The sequence below is a fragment of the Lepisosteus platostomus genome, chromosome 26, assembly GCF_059453375.1.
Source record: "Lepisosteus platostomus isolate fLepPlt1 chromosome 26, fLepPlt1.hap1, whole genome shotgun sequence".
Classification (NCBI taxonomy): Eukaryota; Metazoa; Chordata; class Actinopteri; order Semionotiformes; family Lepisosteidae; genus Lepisosteus; species Lepisosteus platostomus.
Genome location: NC_142636.1, coordinates 7,510,431 through 7,531,378, shown reverse-complemented (window position 1 = coordinate 7,531,378; position 20,948 = coordinate 7,510,431). Strand labels below are relative to the sequence as shown.

Here is a 20,948-nt window from a genome sequence, read left to right as displayed (position 1 = left end):
AACCGAAGTGTTGAATACGCCATCCTTTATTTAGCCTTTTGAAAATCTCTCTATGTAAATCATCTATATTTTTCCACTGAATTATTTTTGTATCGTCTCAGTGGACGCACACAGTGAGTTCCTCGGATTCCTCTGGGTGCGAGAATCCCTCCCCCAGACTTCGACGCCTATAAAGCCAGGCGTTTGATTGGAGGCACTTTTTCCTCCCCCTTAATCTGTGTTTGCCGGGATCTTTTGCAAGTATCTCAGCCGAGATCCAGGATCACGGAGGCCCGCTGTGGCTGGGTGTGCCCTGGCTGTCCTCCGGGGGCGTCTTGCTGGTACAGGAGAGATGAATCCCTCTGTCCTCTTGCGTGTGAGAGTGCGCCTGGCTGGGCACTATAATCCTCACAAAGTGACCGGGGGGGGGCGGGGTGGCTCCTGTGCACTGGGAGGGGGCTGTGTGCCTGCCCTGGCCACTGCTGGGTAAATGGCACAGCGCTCCTGGCTGACTCTAGACACCCCGGAGAGTGTCGGCTGAAGTTTGGAGTGGAGTGCCGGATTGTTGTTTTTTTTCTCCTGCGTGGGCTTTATCGGCGGTCTCTGGAAGGTCAGAGGTCTCCCCTCCCCCCCCACACACACACACACGCTCTTGGCAAGACCCAGCGCCTCTCTGCCAAGCTCAGTTGACGGAATTGCGCACAGCGGCACACCTGCTGCACTCGTGGTGACTGGACCTCCTGCGCCCGGGTCTGGAACCGCGCGGGGAGGGGGTGGGCGCCAGACCTTGCCCTTTCCACGGAGCCCACGTCTCTGAGGACATCAGCACCCAAAGGGGGGGTGAGGATCCCTGAGCCATGAGACGCCCTGTCCCCATCCCCAGTGGTGTTGTGCTAGTTGTTCTCCAGCAGATGGCGATAAGACCTGGCCTCAAACTAGCGGCCTGGCAGGGGGTTCATTCTCAGAGCAGTCCGTTTCCTGATCTATTAACTGATGCTCCTAGATGGGTCTCAGCTCTTCAGATCTGCTTTTTCCATATGTGTCTTCCGAAAGGGCATTACCTTATTCCTCGCTTGCAAAAAAGCCCCCCCGCCATCTTGCAAGTGAGGAATAAGCTGTTGTAGATTGTTGTGCGGCAAAATAAACGTTGGCATATTTCACCTCGCGTGGGGCCGGGAGACTGACCTTTTCCGGAGATCTCCGGAGCTCCGGAGGAACGCAGCAGCCCTTTGCCAGCAGTGTCAAGAGCTGATCCCACCCCCCCCTCTTCCGTGAAATTCTTTTCTGCGGAGCTCACCGGATGCTGAATCAGGCTGTCCAGACAGAAAAGACTTGCACAATTCTCTGTTTCCACTAATACTTTATCTCGGCAGTTAAAAGGTTGTTGAAGTAGCAAAATATCGACACTGGGCCCTTTTTAATCCTTCTGTACCTCTCCCAGCTTCTGCTCTCGTCTTCGATGGATCCGATATTGAACATGCCTGCTTGTGGTGGGAGGGAGTCTTTCTCAAGAACATCAGGCAGGTTACAAACGAGAGGAGGCCATGGGGCCCACCTAGGTCCACTTAGGTATTTAGTAGCTAATTGATCTGAGGATTGGTGCTGCAGTGGGTAGATGCTGCCTTGCAGTGCTGGAGCCTTGGGTTCAATTGCAGACCGGGGTGCTATCTGTGTGGAGTTTGCATGTTCTTACTGGATGAGCATACAGCATTCGGTGCATTTGGTTTCCTCCCATAGTTCAAAGACACGCTGGGGGGTTAATTGACTTCTGGGAGGGTGTGTCTGTGTCTTTGTGCCCTGCGACGGACTGGCGTCCCCAGCACCCCTGAATTGGGTGAAACGGTGAGAAAATGAAAGGAGGGATGACCTGAGGATTTGAAAGAAGCCAGTGTATCATCCTTCTGACATGACGGTGTAGCTCGTTCCACGCTCCCCCCACTCTTTGTGTAAAGTGGCTCCCGCTGTCTGGTTCAGATGCGCTCCCACATTGTTTTCACCGCGGTTTCTCTGTTCTGGTTTGAAGCGGACTTGAGCTGCGAGTGCAAGTCATGGACTGAAGAGTCTCAGTTTTGACACTTAAAAGCCGTCTCAAGAATGTGCAGATTGGACACCACGAGTGTAGAAGAGGAGCCAGGCTCCTGTAATTTTAGGTTTGCTGCTTTTTGCCTTTCTGCCCTGACTCCTGAAATTTCTCTGATGGCTCTTTCAGTGAGGGAATCCTGATATGGTGCAACGCGCGTACGCGTGGTTCCAGCTGTGTAGGTGTACATTAGCGGTTGAATGAACAATAATACCAACTTGCTTGTTTTAAAATGTTTTTTTTTTCTGGCTGGATTTTTGCCTCTTTTCTAACTCAATAAAAGTTTTTTTTTGTACCAGAACGCTTGGTTTTGACTTTGTCATTGTTAAGCCCTGTACTAAATCTGCTTTCTTGTGAAACCGAACGTGAATTATGGTCGGTGTCGGCCGTCTCGGAGCGGGCAGCCGCAGTGACGGCTTGGCACGATGCTGCCCTCTACCGGACAGCACCGGGCGCAGCACGCCGCCTCATGGTCACGGTCACAAAATAATATTTGCGTCTGATTCTGAAATAAAATGCAGTGGACATTGAAACGGTTTTTTTTTTAAACAAAAGCAAAGTATGACGTCAAAGCAGCACTTGAACGTTTTTGATGGACAGCTAATCAACTTTCTTTCGAGGACGTATTGCAAACTTTCCACAAATATTACAACTGGCAAATCATATGAATTATTGATACAATTTGAAAAGCTTCAGGATGTTATTAAACACTCCATGCTACGGTGACGTTAATTAAATATCGCTTTTTTTTTACCTACATGGTTTAATTTTTTTTTTAAGATAAAGGCTGGCAGTTTAACTGGAATGACTCGAGTTAAGGTTTATTTTCAGTGTACCGCGTTGATGTATTTTAAGTCTGCCTCTTCTTCCGTACTACAATTATTGTTACTCTGTCAATCTTGGACAGAAACTTCAAAGTTTTCTTGCAGGAATGCACCCGGAAGAATTCACAGCTAGTGTATCAACATCCACTCCTTCTGTACGTCACCGCGCATGTAAATAAACTACATCTCCCATGTCGCACGACAATGTTTTCCTACGTTTGCGCGCCCCCGCACAGAGCGAGCATGGGAGTTGTAGTTCCGCCAACGCGCGCCTCCCCTTTCAGCGAAAGCGGCCACCTCCGCCATCAAAACTACACATCCCACAAGGCCCGGTGGCAGGTTTCCAGGGATTCCCCCCTCCTCCCTCCGCCCCTCCCCGCTTGCCCTCCTCCCAGATTGCTTTCACTGAAGTAAAGATGTCTGCGGCGGGTGCGGGTGGCTGCGGACCCGGACCCGGTTCGGGCGCCGGTTCCGGGGCCTCCAACCCGCGAAAGTTTAGCGAAAAGATTGCCCTCCACACTCAGCGACAGGCCGAGGAGACCGCTGCCTTCCAGGAGGTCATGATGGACATCTCTTCGACCCGGGTGAGTCTGGAGTCAGGGAGGCAGCAGAGAGAGAGAGAGACACATCCCGGGGGAGGGCAGGCCCCTCTCGGGGTATCCGAGATGCAGGGGCCCCGGGCTAGCCGGCAGCGCGGCCATCACCCCCCGGGCTGTCTCCTGACGGCGACCAGCCCCTAATTTGAGCAGGCTGGCGCGTCCGGAGGGAGGAGGGAGGAGGGACGGCACAGCCGCCCCACACGGGGCGCAGGCGGCGCGCCTGTGCCGTTTGCCCAGCTCCGGGGCACGGGCAGAGCAGGGGCACCCCGCTCCGGGGACACGGGCACCCCTCTCCCCGGCACCCTCCGGGGGCTGTGCGGTCGTCAGGAGTCGAGTTTTCCAGGACCGGACTGGCGGGGATGCGCGCTGAGTTGGGTGCGTGGGGGTGGGAGAGCGGGTCGCGAGTGACAAGTTCCCGTTTGCCCTTTTTTTTGTTTGTTTTTGGGTGGTGGGAGGTGGGGGGCCCCCTCTGACTCTCCCAGGAGGACCCCCGGGGGCGACAGGCGAGGCTGGTGACGGCGGGATGCTCTGACGAGCCGGTCCGGCCCGGGTCGTGGCGCCCAGTTCGGCTGCGGTTCGGAAGGGGGGTCTCGGCGAGTGGAGTAGAGTCGCAGACGACCTGGGTCCCGGGGTACCACCCCCCCCTCGGCGAAACTGGCAGGAGCTCATTCAAAAAAACTGAACATGTTTCTTAAAAAAAAAAAGAAAGAAAATCGGAATACGTACTTTATCGCTTTCGGGGCGCCCCCTTCAGGTCTACCTGGAGTGAACTCTCCGCCGCGGGCGGTGGAGCTGACTGGTCGCGTTGCTGCTGTCCGGCGCGTTTGGCGTTTCGGGTCGGCGCTGCGATTTTCAGTCTTCATCTGTGTGCCTTTCGGCGTTGGTTTTTGTTGTTGTTGTTGTTTTTTTTTTGTCCGACCAACGAATGAAACAAGCAGGAAAACCGCAGGGCAGCGGGACGCCGGCGTTTTCTTCGAGGAAAGACGGCGCTGTCGCCTCGCCGGAGGTAGCTGTTGCCGTGACCTGTACGTGTGGGCAGGGAGCGACAAAAAGGCGTTTCATTTCGCGTCCTTAAGAAGAAAGATTACCATCTGCACGCCTGGTCTATTTTTTATTTCTTTATTTGACTGAGTACTGTAGGTCATTAAAGAGGAATTGCTCCCGGCTACAGAATTCCACATACATCATCCCAGCTGGGATTCGAACCCGTGACCTTCCTGTCCAGGGCCCTAAAAACTGCTCCGTGCTGCCGTCTTGGAGAAAAGAAAGTAGCAGCAGTCTCAGTGATGTTGTCATCCGCCCATTTTCGAACCGCTTCCTTGAATTTCAGGGTCACGGGGTTAGCCACGAGTCTATCCCAGCAAGCAACAGGGCTCGAGGCAGGCTATGCCAGGATCAGGACACTAGGTCATCATAGGGCAGACGCACACTCACGCCAGGGCCAGTTCTCTCAGAAGCCAGTTAACCCACTGGCATGTGTTTGGGCAGTGGGAGGAAACCAGAGCACCAGGTGGAAACCAGCACACACCTGGGGAGAACATACAAACTCCACCCAGACAGCACCTCAGGAATTGATCCCAGGGCCCCAGCTACCTTTGTGACCCAGGGTAATTTATTTTTTGTGAAGTACCCCTGCCACTACCCCCTTAAATCCTTCATCACTTTATCCAGTATCCGTCTCTCAGTGAAGTGATTTTTTTCTGTGAACACATTTTTCTGCACCCTTCCCCCAGGTACAGAAGTCCCCCTGTCCCTCTGCCGTCCCTTCCCAGCGTCCTCTTTGCCTCATCCTTGGCAGCCCTGCTAGATTCCCCCTGAAAACCCCTTAGAAGTGAGGTGTTGTACCGCTAAAACATGCGGATGATATTTTTATGGCACTGCTTTGCCGAAGTGGGATGCTGAACGATATCGCCGTGCTCTTACAACTCCTGGATCTTCTCTGGATGACACTTTCTCCGGCCTCTAACCTCATGAGCTCTTGTCCCGGAGGGCTGGCTGACAGGTTCATGGCATCCTGCTCCCCAGGAGTACACAGGCCATCACACTGACCAGCCCCGGCAGACAGAAGGAAACACACAGACCACAGCGCTGGCTGGAAGACTTTGTGTTTTATTCAGAAATTAAGAAATTCAGATTAAGACGTGCACACGCGAGGACGAGAAGAAATTCAGGCTTTTTTTTAGAGGGAGAACCACTCTTCTCCAGAAGTGCTGGAGCACCGCAGAGAGAACTCTTAGAAAAAAGACCCCATCCTCCCAGTTAATCCCACCAAAGGCTCTTTCCCTTTTATTAAAATTAAATTAAAATGAGCCTTCTAATTGTTACTCTCCCTGTTTGTTTGTTAGTAGATCTAATTTCCTCCTCCTGACTGATAATACCCCTTTTCACTTTGAGCTAAGCCCATCTCTGTCCGCTGTGTTGTCGTGTTCCTGGTCTGCTGTCCACTCATTTTCCGGACCGGGTGCAGAGACCTGTTGACCAGCACAAGCTTGTACCCCAGCCCCCCCAGACCCAGTAAAACTAAGGTCGTTCTGGAGATCACCAGGGCCCTGGCAGACCTGCTCCAGTTTCAGGTGTGAAGTGATTCTCGAAAGCATCACTGGGAGACTCCTGGCTCGATCCCCGTCCGAGGGGAGGCCGATGCTGAATAAGAGGGTCTGGCACCCCCAAGACTCCTGGGGGGGGGTGTCTTGTGAAGGCCCCTGGCAGACCTGTGGGAGAAGGGAGGGCGATGTCAGTCCCTAACGGTAATACGGGTGCATCCGCGAGCTCCTTTTGCGCTTCGATTTGAGACGCAGTTTCAGCGGAGGGGGCGAAGGTTCCTCCATCTCGATGTCTCTTATGACCACCTCTTCCACCTCCATGGGCTCCTCCCTGTCCTGGGGCAGGCTCACACGGAGCGCACTGAAGAACACGATCACGCTGTTGGGTATTTGGTAGCACTGCATTTTGAATTCAGTCTCCTGGCTTTCTTTCTCGCTCTGTGGGGCTTCGTTCAGCTCAAGTGTGGGGGGCCTTGGGCCGAATTGTAAGGTGTCGGGGTGTTTTTCCATCGCCATGGATACTGCACCCCAGCACTCCGCCGTGTAATAGTAACTCAGGGCCAGGCCATTATGGAGTCGCCGAGTCCTCCCAGCCAATCAGAATCCTGCATTTTCAGAGATTCCGTGACATCATGTTGTGGACCCACCCATGCGTGCTGGTTGGGGGTGGGGGTGTGTGAGTGTGTTTTAAGTTGAAATTTGCCCTTTCTCAACACTCAATACTCAATTGTATGGTTTTGTTTAGGGGATGGGGGTGAAAGGTGAAGAGCTGATTTGAGGCTTATTCGGTTTGAAATTCTGTTTTTCATTAAATTACCCACCACTACCCTCTTTGCCACCTCGGCTGAAGTGGTATGGCCCCAGTGATGATGATACAGTTTTATTTATGAGTGCTTTTCAAGAAGCTCACAGTACAGTACAAAAGCACACTTATGATATAAATTGCAGAAATAAAAAAAATAATAAAATGCTGAAATTATACATTAAACTCTGGTGAGAAGATAGATCTTTTAGAGAATTTTAAAAATGTCCACAATTGCAGAGACTGTAATGGACTTGGGCAGTGTTCTCCACAGATTAGAGTAAGAAGACCCCAATCAGCAGATCGTGGGTTAAGAGTAAGAATGTACTCATATAATAAGTCCTTAATTAAGGTATCCTATGAATTTTATCATTCAGTACCTTATGCATGTGCAAGGGACCCTCAGACACTCATTTTAAATTTCACTGGTAGCCAGTACAGTTCACAGAGGACAGGGGTTATGTGCTGATGCAGAGTGATGTCAGCTAGCATGCCAGCCACTGAATCCAGGACATCGTTCCATCCATTTTCTAACCTCTTCTTCCAATTCGGGGTCGCCGGTAGCTGGAGCCTATCCCAGCAAGCAGCAGGCGCAAGGAGAGGTACACCTTGGGCAGGATGCCAGTCCAGCACAGGGCAGGTAGACACAAACACACCACTCAAGCCAGGGGCCAGTTTCCCCAGAAGCTGATTAACCCACCAGCTTGTCTTTGGACTGTGGGAGGAAACCCACATGAACACAGGGAGAACATGCAAACTCCACACAGACAGCACCCCAGGTCTGTCATTGAGGTTCCAGTGCTGTGAGGCAGCAGTGCTAATGACTGTGCTGCCCTGCCTCCCCATTCTGGACTAATTGAAGCCCATTTAGTACCTCAGGTGATATCCCAATATGTGAGGCATTAAACTAGTCTAATCTCCCGAAATCTAAGGCATACCTCACGTGCCTGTGAAGAGGAATAGAACGGTACTTTAGCGTTAAATTGATTTATTTTACTAGGGAGCAATTCTTTTCCACAGAGCAATGGAAATCTGGTGTAGCGTAAGTTCAGAGGCAGCAGGCAGTGAAACTGAAGGTGTGCTGATTAGGGGGTTAATGACAAGTCTGGTCTGGGAAAACTGCTTTAGTATCCTGGAATGTGAACATGTGTCTTGGGGTGGATTCTGGATGGATTGTGGGCAGCCCAGATGATCTTGATCAGTTGAGGGTGTCTCATCGAATCTGGGACATGGCTTTCTGACGGGCTCCCTGTCTCTCCTCCTCTCTCTCCAGCTCCAGGCTCAGAAGGCACGCGTCGCTCGCACCCAGGGCCCGTACTACGGAGGCTCCCTGCCCAACGTCAACCAGATCGGGAGCAGCGCCAGCGATTTCCAGGTGGGGCCCGCCGCCACAGCGTTCCCACATCCTGGCGGCCTCTGTCGTACGCAGCGCGGGAGGGATCGGTGAGGTGGGAATGTCGCAGGGGTGGGTGACGGTAGCCAGTGACACGACCCCGCCAGTCTTCGTCAGGAGGAAACTGGAGAGCCCAGAATCTCGGGGGAGAACGTGCAAACTCCACACAGACAGGTGCCCCGGCGCCCCAAATCGACCCTGGAGCTGGAGCTGGGAGGCTTTACCGGTTGTGGCAGGGCGTCACGCCCTCCCCACAGCGATCGGAGAGTTATCCGAACCGTGAGAACATCGAAGCTGACTGTGCGCACGTGGGAAGGGTCTTAAATGTAAAAAAAAAAAGCTGCATTTCAACATTTAAGGAAAAAAATGCTATTTTTCGGGGAATTGACGTTATACTCAAATTAAAAACGCCCTTCTTCGAAAAGAACCTCTGCACATGTACGGGGATATCCTCTCCAACACTGGTCCTGGATCTGCGGGTTCGTATTTCACAAGAGCAGCCGAAGGAGAGACGCGAGAGATGTGATCTGCTGAGAGTCTGTCTGGGTGGGGGGTCAGTGGACAGTGGGCATCGAGGGCCTCTCGCAGGTGGTCAGCCCGGCGGGCTGGGGGCTGAGCTCGGCCAGTTCTGCTCGTGACACCCCCGTCCACCCCTGGCCTGTTTCTCTCTCTCTCTCCGTCTCACAGGGGCCGTTCCTCTCGTCTCTGGACTCCTCCCGCGGCACGCGGCACCATGGCCTGGTGGAGAGGGTGCAGAGGGACAGGAGGTTCATGTCACCCCTGCGCCATTACCGCCGCCAAGTATCCTTCACACCCGCCAGCCTGGGGAAAGGGAGGGAGGGGGCGGGGGCTCATCTCTGGTGGCCTCAGCATGCTGTTCCGTCTGACCTCCTTCGCGAATGTCGGTCAGACACCTTCTTCCTGCTGAACGTGGCTGTAGCTGAACATTTAGATCAAAAGAGACGCGTATTGTCAGCCGTGTGTGTGGGGCTCTCTTCTGGTTGTTGCCCGCACAGGACAGCGATCCAGCCTTCTCTGAAAACAGACGCCGCTCTTGGCTGTGATCACGTGGCTCGGCACCCTGTGGAGAACGATTCCAGGGCTGATTGCGGAGGACCGCATCGCTGCCGTGTTGGAAATCGTCTGGGAAGAGAGAAGGGCTGTAAAAATTGTTTCAATGTCATTTTCACTCGGTGGAAGGGAAGAATCTCCCTCCCTTGTGCTGTTTAAACTGGCACAGGGGAAATTAGTCACCTTAAGCCACTTTCCAGGAATGGTCCAGATGCTTTTAATGACTAATGAGCGTTCCGCTTATATAGCGCTTTTCTGGACTCTCCACTCCAAGCGCTTTACAGGTAATGGGGATCCCCTCCAGCACCACCAGTGTGCAGCCCCACCTGGATGAGGCGCCAGTACACTCCCCACACACCAGCTCTCAGTGGGGAGGAGAGCAGAGTGATGAAGCCAGTTCAGAGAGGGGGATTATTAGGAGGCCATGATGGGTAAAGGCCAGGGGGACATTTGGCCAGGACACTGGGGTAACATCTCTACTCTTTTTTTTAAAAAACCTTTTTTACACTATGGTGTTCCCGTCACTATACTGGGGCATTAGGACCCACACAGACCGCAAGGTGAGCACCCCCAACTGGTCCCTTTAACACCTCTTTACCACCACCTTTAACATCTTTTTGTAAGAAATGCTTAGGAAAGGGACAAGGTGAACGTCAGAACTGACCTGTGAAGTCAGGCAGCCTGGTTTGTCTGTTTTTGCTTTTGCCTTAACGGCCTCCACTAGATCGACAGCTCGCCCTACAGCGCCGCCTACCTGTCCCCGCCCCCAGACGCCAGCTGGAGGAGGTAACTGCAGGACCCCCAGGTCGGGGGCGGCTGGGCGGCAGGGGTCGTCCCGCAGGGTGCCTGTCTGCTGCTGCGTTCCCTTTCCTCTGCAGAGCTCTGTCGCTTGGCTCTCGTCAGTGTCCGCGGAGTAGCCAGACTAATAAGCAGGCTTGGACAAGGGCATGCCTTGGCTCATTCTTCGCTGCGAATAGGCCCTCCCCAGTCTTCTTCTTGCGCCACAACTATGCGTTAACCTCAAAGGTCTCTGTTAAAAAACCGATGGGGCCGGCGGTTTTTTTCTCTTCTCTTCCCGGGCTCTGCTGCTCTTCTCATTACACTCTTGGGCTTCTTCCTCTGGGATGGGACTCCCCCCTGTTCGTTTCCTCTCCTCTGCTCACTTCCGCCTGCTTTTTCTTCACTTTCTTCCCCAGAACAAAAACACAATTCTTTTTAATGACATGAGAACGCGGACGACAGACTTGGGAGCCGGGGAAACAGTCGCTTAGACGCTGCTGGTAAATGACGCAGCCCCCGGGGAATTATGGGATGGATTGCCAGCTCTTCCCTGTCTGGGCGCGATCCCTGTCTCGCAAGCCTCACTGTCGTCCCTGTTGGGTTTTTTTTTTGTCCCTTTGTTGTGTTTAATGGCCTTCTTGTGTTGCCCACAAAGGAACATGAACTGGTCCACCAACTTCCTCATGGACAAGGGACAGTTTTTTCGACTGCCATCCGCTGCACTCAACAGGTGAAGCTTTTTGCCATGTCCCTTAAAGAGACCTCATTCTTGTCCCTCGCTTTGGTGCTCAGTAAGTGTGGGTGCGTGCGTGGGGTGACCGGGAGGAAGGGGGTGGGGGGAGGATGATCTGATCGTCGGCTTTCTCCCCACTCCTTTGGGAATGGCGGTTCCCAGTACCCTGGAAGTTGCCAGAAGTTGTCTCGTTTCTGTATCGCAGGGATCGCCCGTGTCGTAAGAACACGGGGCAGGTCTTTGTTTGAGGGTTCTCGCGCAGCCACGTCACGAAAGAAACGGGAGTACCCCCCCTTCAACCACGTGGCTGGGCGGCTTGTTCCACACCCCTGCCACCATTTGTGTAAAGAAGTGCCTGATTTTTTTTTTTTTTTTAAAGTGCACAGTCAGTGCCTTTGCAGATTTTGAAGGCTTCTGTCGGGTCTTCTCATAGTCTGTACGAGACTAAAAAGGTTCAGTTCCGTCAGCCTGTCAGACCAGGACCCCCCTTTAAGCACAGTAATGTGTCTTTGTGCTCTTCTTCAGCCTTATTCCACAGCAGCATGATATTTTCTGTAATATGGTGACCAAAACTGTGCACAGTGTTTTAAACGAGGCCTTCCTAGTGCATTATCCAGCTGTATTATGCAACATAAGAAGTGGGTCATCAGATGTGTGCCCTGCTGTGCCTGTAAATTGATTTTTTTGAAGGGTTTTTGTTCTCAGGCGTTTACCAGTTTACAAGAGGCTGTTTCGATTCCAGCTTGCTTGTTTGGTCACCTGTAGCTGATCCTCAGTCCTCTTTCTCAAAGCAGCTGGATGTGCCCGAGATCCTGAAGGCTCTGCAAATGAGCTGCCCTGCGTGTCGGTGTTCCAGACCCAGGCTTAGGAGGCGACGTCTTAGATGTGGAAAATCCCTCTGTGCTGTTCTTGAAATTGCCCCGGATTTGCAGCAAAATGTGTTCAAAACATTTCACTGTGATGTTTTGTCTGCATGTCCCCACGCTGTTATTACCATGTTGATTTAATGCTAGGTTTTGGGAGGCTGGGTAATAATGTGTCTTCCGAATCATGGCCCTGAGTTTGAATCAGCATTGAAAAGTCTGCAATACAGACTGAAATCAGGGTAGATTTGCATGGGAATTCAGGGCTGCGGCTGTTGAGTACTGAGCAGGATTTAATTCATTGCAGCTTCTGAACAGGTACATGCTGGAATAAGAATGTTTTGTTGTTTTTAGCCTTAGACTTACCGTTTTCTGCACTACCCCTGTGGTTTGCAATTGCCATTCCTGTGTTTTCCACATCTCGGCTCGCAGCTATGAACCCGCATCTGCACATGGGGGAGAGTGAAGGAAGACTCCGCCCACCCGGCCACCTTCAAGCCAATCAGCTTTTAATATGTCACGGGCAGCACCGCCCCGTAGAGGAGGATCAGCGTTTTCATTGGAGGGCAGGCGCGTCCCTCGTTGACAGCACTTGCAGGCACTCGGAAAGCCACAGGAGTCCCTTTATTGTGCAGATCTCCTGCCCAACGAGTCCCGCAATCGGCTAAGGCCTGCCCGATTTGAGGAATCCAAGTCCTGTTCGACTACTGACATGACCCAGGCTCAAACCCACGATGACGCACAGGAGGGACATCACTGGGGGGGTTTGCGGGTTGTGGATGAGCTTGTTCCAGACATGAGGGGCTACTGATCCTCAGCAGAATGGTTTTGACGCTGCCCGCCCTGGCGTCGAACCACGCTGTTCCAGCCAGCGATCTCTGGACAGTGAGAAGGGAAACGTTTCTTGTAACCTCTGACCTCTGACCTCCCTCCCACTCCTCTCCTTGCAGGACAAACTCGGACTCTGCGCTCCACACCAGCGTCATGAACCCCAATGCGCAAGATGCCTTCGGCTCTGGCCCGGGCCTGGCGCCCCAGAACAGGCACAGCGGTGAGCTTTGCTGGGGGAGTTCAGATCTTAAACCTCTCTCTTGTGTTGTCAGAATGCAGAACCCCTTAATTATTGGCTCTCTCCAAGAATGTATAATTCAGATCTTTTTTCAAACACTCTTTGGCTTTAGAATGCCTTGCATGGGATATGCTGCAGTCAAGAAACTTCCCCCAGAGCTTTCTCCAGCCTGTCCTTAACTTGCCTGATAAATTAGAACTGTCTAAACCGCGCTGGAACGTGTAGTTATTAGTGGTGAACAGGCACTGTTGAGCAATTACAGTGTGTCAGTCCAATTACAGTCCCTTAATAAGCATTCTCATTCGTACCTGAGGCCCAGTTGCTTGTAGTCTTGATTCCTAACCTAGGCTGCTCGAGACATCTTAATTATGGAATAGTTGTAGTGTTAAACCTGAGGGTGCTCCCCTGCTTTGATTCACCTCAAGGAGGAATGTAACTAAAAAACTTTCCAACCCCTTCAGACGTCTAAAGCGCTGAGATCCGTTTGCAAAGGAAGAGGTCTGATTGAGAAACCATTTCCGCCAAAGGATCAGTTTGCCTGTATCTTTACGAATTGCCCTTAATTTGGGCTGTTTGACGGTATTCACCTTTTAAACAAGCCACCTTTTAACTATGGCATTTCATAAATAAAATGGGCGAATATTTGAGTAGAAAACAAACTTGCCAGTCTTCCAGTCAGTCAGCTTGCTGGTTCAGCTAAGCCTTCAGCTGGGTAATTCAGCCGAACTGGAGAGACAACCAAAGTGTTGCAGGCCTCCAGGACCACAGTCTGGAACCCCTGGTTTAAAAGGAAACAGCAGTCCCAGTTTCTCAGGCCTGTCAATAAATCTTGATAACAAAACACATTCATTGACATTATAGAAACAAATGACAAATTTTGGATTAAGCACAAGATCGATAACTTCCTGAAAATACTGGAAGTTGCCGTTTTGTTGCAAACTCACAGTCAAGCCCCACGGACTGTGACGTGAAGCGGCCCTTCCTGCTCACTAGTCACTGTAACGACTAGTGTACGAGTGAATAAGTACAGGTACTGCAACAGACACTTCACCGCAGAAATGTTCCAGCGTGATCAATCTACATGCAGAGCTAACAAGTAATATTTGTGAGCAAAACTGCCTCAAAATTGAGAGCAAAATCACCCCCTTGTTGCCTCGTTCTGAATAGCAGAACATGATGCTGCACATCCCTGGGAATTGTGTCTATTTTGTGATGTAAATTGGAGGTGTTACAAATTACTGTCTAGGTTGGACTTTTATCATGGTTTGAAATGCACTCATCAATGGTGATGCTTCCTAACCCCTGAAATATGAAAATAGCCGTTCCCTTTTTAAGGTTAATGGAGGTCTTGAGCTACAACTCTGAAGCCCCAGAAACTAGTTGAAGGATGAAGGTAACTTGTTCAATTTTGCAGGATTTCATTTTTTAATTCTTTGTCTCTTTAATTGTAGGCTTGATTGAAGGTGATGGAAGAAAAAGTAAGTTTGTTTTGTTGTTCTCGTTTCCTGGGGTTAACATAATTTATTGTTGGCCGAGCGTGATTTGCTTTCTGTTGCCCCAGTTCTTGAACAGGGGGGTAGTAAGCTGTTGTACTTGTAGTGTAGTCCTTAAGGGCCAAAGATTAAAGGCCCCATGCTCACGAAGGCTTGCCCACCCATATGAAGACATACCCCGCCCCCAAAGAGACATGCCCCACCCACATGAAGACATACCCGCCCCAACAGAGACATGCCACACCCACATGAATATATGCCCCACCCCCATAGAGACATGCCACACCCACGTGAAGACATACCCCGCCCCCACTGAGACATGTCCCACCTATAAGAAGATGTGCCCCACCCCCACAGAGACCAGTCCCTTCCATATGAAGGACATGTCAAAAGAGCTATAGGAGTTTTAAAGTGGGGATCTGATTCTGTATAGGCTTTACAATGGATGTACACATCCAGGTGGAGAATAATTGCTTACACTTATATAGAGCTTTTCTGGACACTCCACTCAAAGCGCTTTACAGGTAATGGGGATCCCCTCCACCACCACCAGTGTGCAGCCCCACCTGGATGATGCGCCAGAACGCTCCCCACACATCAGCTCTCAGTGGGGAGGAGAGCAGAGAGAAGAAGTGGTCCAGTCCTACAGGGTTTTGATAGTGGTCTAATTTGAGAAGAACATAAGTAAGGTTACAGTCGAGAGGAGGCAATTTGGCCCATTGCAACTCATTTGGTAGTTAATAGAAAATCGATCCAGGGATCTCATCCAACCTTTCCTTGAAATATTCCAGAGGCTGTGATGATTATTCCACAGCATTAAATAGCTTTAAAGCCCAAATCACACCTTTTATTTAAAATTTCCAGAATGTACAACCAGTTTCTTCAGGGATTTCTCAAAGGGGGTAATTCTGTAGGATATTTAAAGGGAGTCTAGTCTTTTAGGTAGTATAAAGAGGTTATAATCCTGTTGTGGTGTATAATTATACAGGACAAGAGTCCCCAGTCCTTGTCTTCAAGGACGAGTGTGTCTGCAGGTTCTCGGTCCAGCTGGGCTCTTCCCAGACTGAATCGACTCATTATTGATCTCAACTGGACCAGTTTAACAGCTGCTCCCAGCTCTTCAGGTGCTGCTGCTTTAAAGAGACCTGGAGACCCTGCAGACACAGCGCCCCTGCTGGACCAGGATTGAGCACCTCTGGTGCAGAAGGTTTGAATGGGGTTAAGTCATCTTACAGGCAGCTGACAGGGTCTGCTGCAGATGTCCCTGTAATGACCAGAGCTGACCAGACCCCTCCTTCTCTCTCCTCCCCCCACCCCCACCTGCAGTGTTCCATTACCCAGTACCTCCCATCGAGGAGAATATCCTGGACGACAGCAAGCAGTTACTGAAGCCCTGGGACACCAAGAAGGTAGAGAACAGCCCTGTCTGCTGCTTCTTCCCCTCAGTGTGTGTCAGTCCCCCTGTCCCTCTGTCTCCATGTCCTGCTGTGTCAGTCTGTCCCCCTGTCTGTCTGTCTCCATGTCCCCTGTGTCAATCTGTCCCTCTGTCTCCATGTTCCCATGTGTTAATCTGTCCCCCTGTCACTCTGTCCCCTTATCTGTCTCCGTGTCCCCCTGTCCCTATCTGTCCCTATGTCTCCATGTCCCCCTGTGACAATCTGTCCCCCTGTCTGTCACTGTGGCTGTGGATCCACTGTATTTGACAGTCGCTCTGTGCTTGGCTACAGTGCAAACTTGGCCCCTTGTAGATCAGAGATAAAAGGTGTAAATGATGATTTGGATTCCTCTTGAGGGGGAGGATTCAACTGTTTGAAACCCCAGTTTCCTCGCAGAGCTGCTCAGTAGCGCCCCGCTGTGGCTGTCCACTGTAACTGCAGCTCGCAGGCCTGCCCCAGTCCTCCATCTCGTGACCCAGGCCTTGCTTCCAGCGCCGCACCAGTGGACCGTGGGACATGTGAACCGCAGGGCTGTCCTACACTGGAGCCACTGGAAGCCTTTCAGCACTTCTCTCCTCTGTGCCTCCTAGGTACCAATGCTGTCCTCTCGGCCGAAATCTTGCGAGGTTCCGGGAATCAAGTAAGTACACCGGTCTCTTCAAGGAGTCATTTCACACTGACACTCTCCCGTTTCTGACAGTCGGAGGTCCTGATTGATTCAAGAGGAGTAAACATTGGAAGTTAAGCTCCAGTGATTTGACAGCTCTTAGAAATTCTTGTGACTGGATGATCCATGAGAGGAGTCTTAGGAACATCTGTTGAGAGTGTTAGGAAGTAGGAGTTTGTGTTTCCAGTCAGCCGACCAGCAGTCTGAATCCTTGTTTTTTAGCTCTATAGATGTTTTCATTCCTTTCAGTCCTTCTGGCTAAGTTTGGGTCTGTACAGATGCAGCATCTGGTGTCTCCATCGTGATCCCACGATCCACCGGATTCACCCTCGGTCTCCGTTCCTTGTTTCTCTCGCTCTCTCTCGTTCCTACCATCTCTGGGCTTCTGTCTTTGCCTCTCTCGTTCTTCTCTTCAGATGTCCTCTCCCCCCGTCTTCTGCTGTGTTGTCTGTGGCTGAGCTGTGGGCATGTGGCTTGTAGACCATTGTAAAGCCTGTCTGAGTGCCGGCATTTTCACAGGGTTAAATGAGGAAAGTCTACAGGGACTCATTTTGATAAGAAGGTGGTTATGCAAGGGTTGAGCATTGCCGTCAGTGACTTAGAGCACTGGGTTCCTGGGTCGGGGGAAGATCCCAAGTTGCGGAGGAGACGAGCAGGAACGACGGTCAGAAACGAAGCGTAGCCGAGCTGGTCACAGCCCAGAGCACAAGGGGGAAAGCCAGGAGATGAGGTCAGAGCCAGGAGAGGGTCGAGCATCCAGGGCGCAACACAGCGCATGGACCAAGAGGACGAGGGAGAGAGAGGAGCTTAGGCTCAGAGCACAGGTGGAAAGCACTTCTAGCCTGAACGTGTAGTCACGGCAACTGGCTGGAAGCTGAGGAGTGGTGTTTCTTGGCACTCCAGCAGGGACCAGTACGACATCCGGGACCGGTCTGGCATCAGATGCAGTTCCACAGTTCCCTGCTGTTTATAGCCTGAGTTTATAATTCAACAAAGTGCAGTAAACAGCAGGTAGGATGCAGGGATCTATAACTGGGGGTTAATGGTTCTGTGGCTCAGGATCTGCGCCTGTGGCTGGAAGGTTGCCGGTTCAAATCCCGCAGCCGGCAGAGGAATCCTACTCCGTTGGGCCCCTGAGCAAGACCCTTCACCCCAACTGCTCCAGGGGTGCCGTATAAATGTCTGACCCTGCGCTCTGACCCCCAGCTTCTCTCTCCCTGTCTGTGTGTCTCATGGAGAGCAAGCTGGGGTCTGAGAAAAGACACATTCCTCATGCAAGAAATTGTATAGGGCCAATAAAGTGATGTCATGTTATGTTATATGTAAAGCCATGGTACCAGTTTAGGGTGTAGGGTTTCGGGGACCTTTCACACACCCCTTTTTCCACCTGTGTCCACCTGAGATCTGCTCAGATCTCCGCCTCTCTCTCCCCACACAGCATCTTCCCCTCTCCGGACCAGCAGGCCAGCGGCCCCCTCATCCCCTCGGCCCTCAACACCGGCGGCTCCCTGCCCGACCTGTCCAGCCTGCACTTCCCCTCCCCGCTGCCCACCCCGCTGGACCCCGAGGAGCCCTCCTTCCCCTCCCTGAGCGGGGGCAGCAGCACGGGCAACCTGGCCAGCACCCTCACCCAGCTGGGCATCAACCCGGGGGGCGCCTACCACTCTCCAGGTAAAGGTCTTTCAGCCCAAGCAAGCACACAGGAGAGGATGCAGATGATTAAAAGTCGACACCCACGGGTTCCCTCTGAGCATCTGAGGAAGGGCCAACGCCTACAAACCTGGCGTGGGAATCGCAGGACGTTAAGAGCTAAAAATGTGTTTAGGAAAGAGGAAGCTGTTTGCGCCATTGGCTGTAGGTGTCTGGATTCGGTTACCTGATTTGCTGAGATCCATTGAGAAGCGAGGCAGAGGAGGCTATTTGTCCCTTTGTGACTCTGAGGTTGCTTGTGGCTAACTGATTCATCACTGGTCTGTCAGTGCTATGGTGGCGTTTCCTGTAAGGGCCTGCGTTGCTTTCGGTCTGCGTGAAAAACAAAGTCTCCACCTCTCCTTCCCGTATGTTTGGGCTTGACGTGGTCAAGTGCCTTCCAGGGATTTGACTACCTGAATCCAATCCCCCTGTAATCTTCCCACTTTTTTAGCACTTTTGCATTTGGAATGCCGTCACTAGTCTTTGTGTATTTTTTTATTTCTTTGAATTTGGAATTTGTGGGCTGTTTACCCACCCAGTTTGGCTTTTGACGTTTTTCTGCCACTCTTGAGAGAGCACCTCTTCGACAGCTGTCAGGGCTGTTGGCATTTAGACAGGCTCCACAGCGCCTGGCAGGAGAGGCAACTCCAATTGGAGGGGGCGGGGAAACCCTCAATGACATCACCGCAGCGTGGCAGGCACCCCAGCCAATCAGAGGTGAAACTGTCACCTCAGGACCCAGAAGAGCTCCGATAACCCCACCCCTACCTCTGGCTCTGCTGAAGGGGTGTTTCCATTTGGAGAATCCAGGACACTCTTGCTTTTAAATTTGATCTACAGACATAATCATGTTTAAGTCCACCCATGAGCTGAGTTTTGTATTTTGTTTTAGCCTAATTGGAAGTCAGCCAGTAAGGGGGCGGTCTAAAGACTGAAAGGACAAAACTGACCGACTCTCCCATCTGTGGGCACGGTCCAGCTTTGGGTCAAGGGACAAGGAAAGGAGATGCCCCTGAGACAGTGGATCGGGCCCCAGCTGTGAATAAATTCTACATTGTCCAGGTGGGGGCTGGATGATCAGGCCCGGCCACCGTTGGCACAAAGTGAGGTACTGGGACAGTAAAGGCCGCGCTGGAGAAGTACCCCAGAGCCGCTCGGTCAGGGGTGTTGGAGACGTAGCTGACGGGAGCTGTGCTCTGGGCCGGCGTTGTTGTTTTTCGGTCTCGCAGAATGGAAAAGGCCTGTCCCCGCCTTCCGCTCGCGAGGCTGCTGTGGTTCACCGCACAGGAAGCTGCTCCTTCTCGCTTCAGGCTTGACATCTGCGCCATTCGGCGAGGCGCTTTCAGGGTCAGAAATCGGAAGTCCTTCAGAAGCGAGGGGGCGTTCTTCAGCGGCTGGTGTTCGTGGTGTGTTTTATTTTGGGGGTGGGGGGGGAGGGTTGTCATTTCACAGTCCAACCGATGACGTCTCTCTTCCCATTTCGGTGGTTTTTACCCCCTGTTGTTTGGTCTGCTAAGACATGCTTCATCTGTCCACTTCCTCGCTGTCGACCCGAGAGGCTGTCTGCTTGCGTCTGCCTGGTTGTCGCTCTTATTAAGAGGTGACGGGGTGGGGGTGGGGGGTTAACTTGCGGATATGGCCAGGAAGCTGTCTGGCTGGTTGTGGTCCACCTGTTTTGTTCTGTCGATGCTGCAGCTGAGACCCCAGCTCTGCTGCAGGCCTGTGGTTTTCTGTGCAGGGGGGTCCGTGGGAGTTTTGTGCACTCATTCTGCTGAACACTGCTAACCAGGAGAGGGTCTGGGCCTGTGAGGCAGTAGGCTTGTTAACAACAATACAGCAAGCATTTGTATTTCAATAATTAAGTGACATCATTCTTTTAAAACCCACTGTGCCGATTATTGTCTTAAAAAAATAAGTGTTGATTATCTATTGCAAGCGAAAGTGCAATGAAATTGAACAGGGTTGGTTTGTGTAGGGTTGAAACTTTCACCGTGGGGGAGAGATCTATTAGTAGGCTTATGCTGGCATGCTGGTGGTGCTCTGTTTTTTCAAGTTTTAATCAGCAGTTGTTTTCTGTTCCAGTGGATCTCAGTCCTGGTCCTGGAGTACTGCTTGGTCTGCTTGTTTTTATTTTCTGCTGGGCCCTTCATCCCCAGTGTTAATTGTTGCCTGTGACTGATCTGCTTGCTGACTTTTTTGAAGTGTTTTTTGCAACACAGGGGAGGGTGACACTGTCCCAGACACGCCCGCTGTGGGGGTGACACTGTCCCAGACACGCCCGCTGTGGGGGTGATACTTGACACCAGAATTGTGATGTAAAGGCAATATGTTTTACTCTAATGTTTTATAACATTACGTATTTTTTTATTTTTTCTGTTTCCTGTCAGTGTTGTCATCGTCCCTTCAGGGCAACCTCAGTAACCCCACCCTCCAGTCATCGCTAAGCAACCCCAACATCCAGTCCTCGCTTAGCAGCCACTCCTTCCAGTCCTCCCTGAGCTCCGCCTCCCTGCACTCGTCGCTTAGCAACCCGTCCCTGCAGTCCTCCCTCAGCTCCTCCCCTTCCCTGCAGTCCTCGTTCAGCAACCAATCCCTGCAGTCGTCTCTGAGCAACTCCTCCCTCAGCGGCCAGTCCATCCAATCGTCAGCCAGCAACCCCAGCTACAGCAGCGGGGTGGGCTCCTCCGCCTCCTCCTCCTCCTCCTCCTCCTCCTACACTCCGCCCATGAGTGGCCAGCAGCAGCTGTCACTCAGCACGTCTCCGCGGAGACGGGCCCAGCTCAGCCCCCTGATTCTCCCAATGGGAGGGGACTCCAGGAGGCATCACGTCAAGCAGTTCTCACCCACCATCTCTCCGACGCTGTCATCCATAACACAGGTAAATTCATCATTGGTATCTTGTGTCTTCTTGCTTCGGCAGCACA

The 20,948-nt window shown here is 51.9% G+C and overlaps 1 protein-coding gene across 4 annotated transcripts in view; it reads left to right on the top strand.

Moving 5' to 3' along the window:
- The first annotated feature begins 3,264 nt into the window (after nucleotides 1-3,264).
- Nucleotides 3,265-20,948, top strand: part of LOC148639895 (CREB-regulated transcription coactivator 2) — a 30,228-nt gene continuing 12,544 nt past the window's right edge. For 3 of the 4 annotated variants that reach the window (XR_015930708.1, XR_015930707.1, XM_088621526.1), the window contains exons 1-11: nucleotides 3,266-3,467; nucleotides 8,101-8,202; nucleotides 8,908-9,021; nucleotides 10,016-10,077; nucleotides 10,727-10,801; nucleotides 12,618-12,718; nucleotides 14,188-14,214; nucleotides 15,556-15,638; nucleotides 16,256-16,305; nucleotides 17,771-18,003; nucleotides 20,412-20,902. Coding sequence is in view for 2 of the 4 variants with exons in the window: in XM_088621526.1 (XP_088477652.1) it covers nucleotides 3,300-3,467; nucleotides 8,101-8,202; nucleotides 8,908-9,021; nucleotides 10,016-10,077; nucleotides 10,727-10,801; nucleotides 12,618-12,718; nucleotides 14,188-14,214; nucleotides 15,556-15,638; nucleotides 16,256-16,305; nucleotides 17,771-18,003; nucleotides 20,412-20,902 (1,506 nt within the window). In the remaining 2 variants the exon portion in view is untranslated. Of the gene's footprint in view, nucleotides 3,468-8,100; nucleotides 8,203-8,907; nucleotides 9,022-10,015; nucleotides 10,078-10,726; nucleotides 10,802-12,617; nucleotides 12,719-14,187; nucleotides 14,215-15,555; nucleotides 15,639-16,255; nucleotides 16,306-17,770; nucleotides 18,004-20,411; nucleotides 20,903-20,948 lie in introns of all 4 variants that reach the window. The other variant, XM_088621527.1, reaches the window with a different exon arrangement.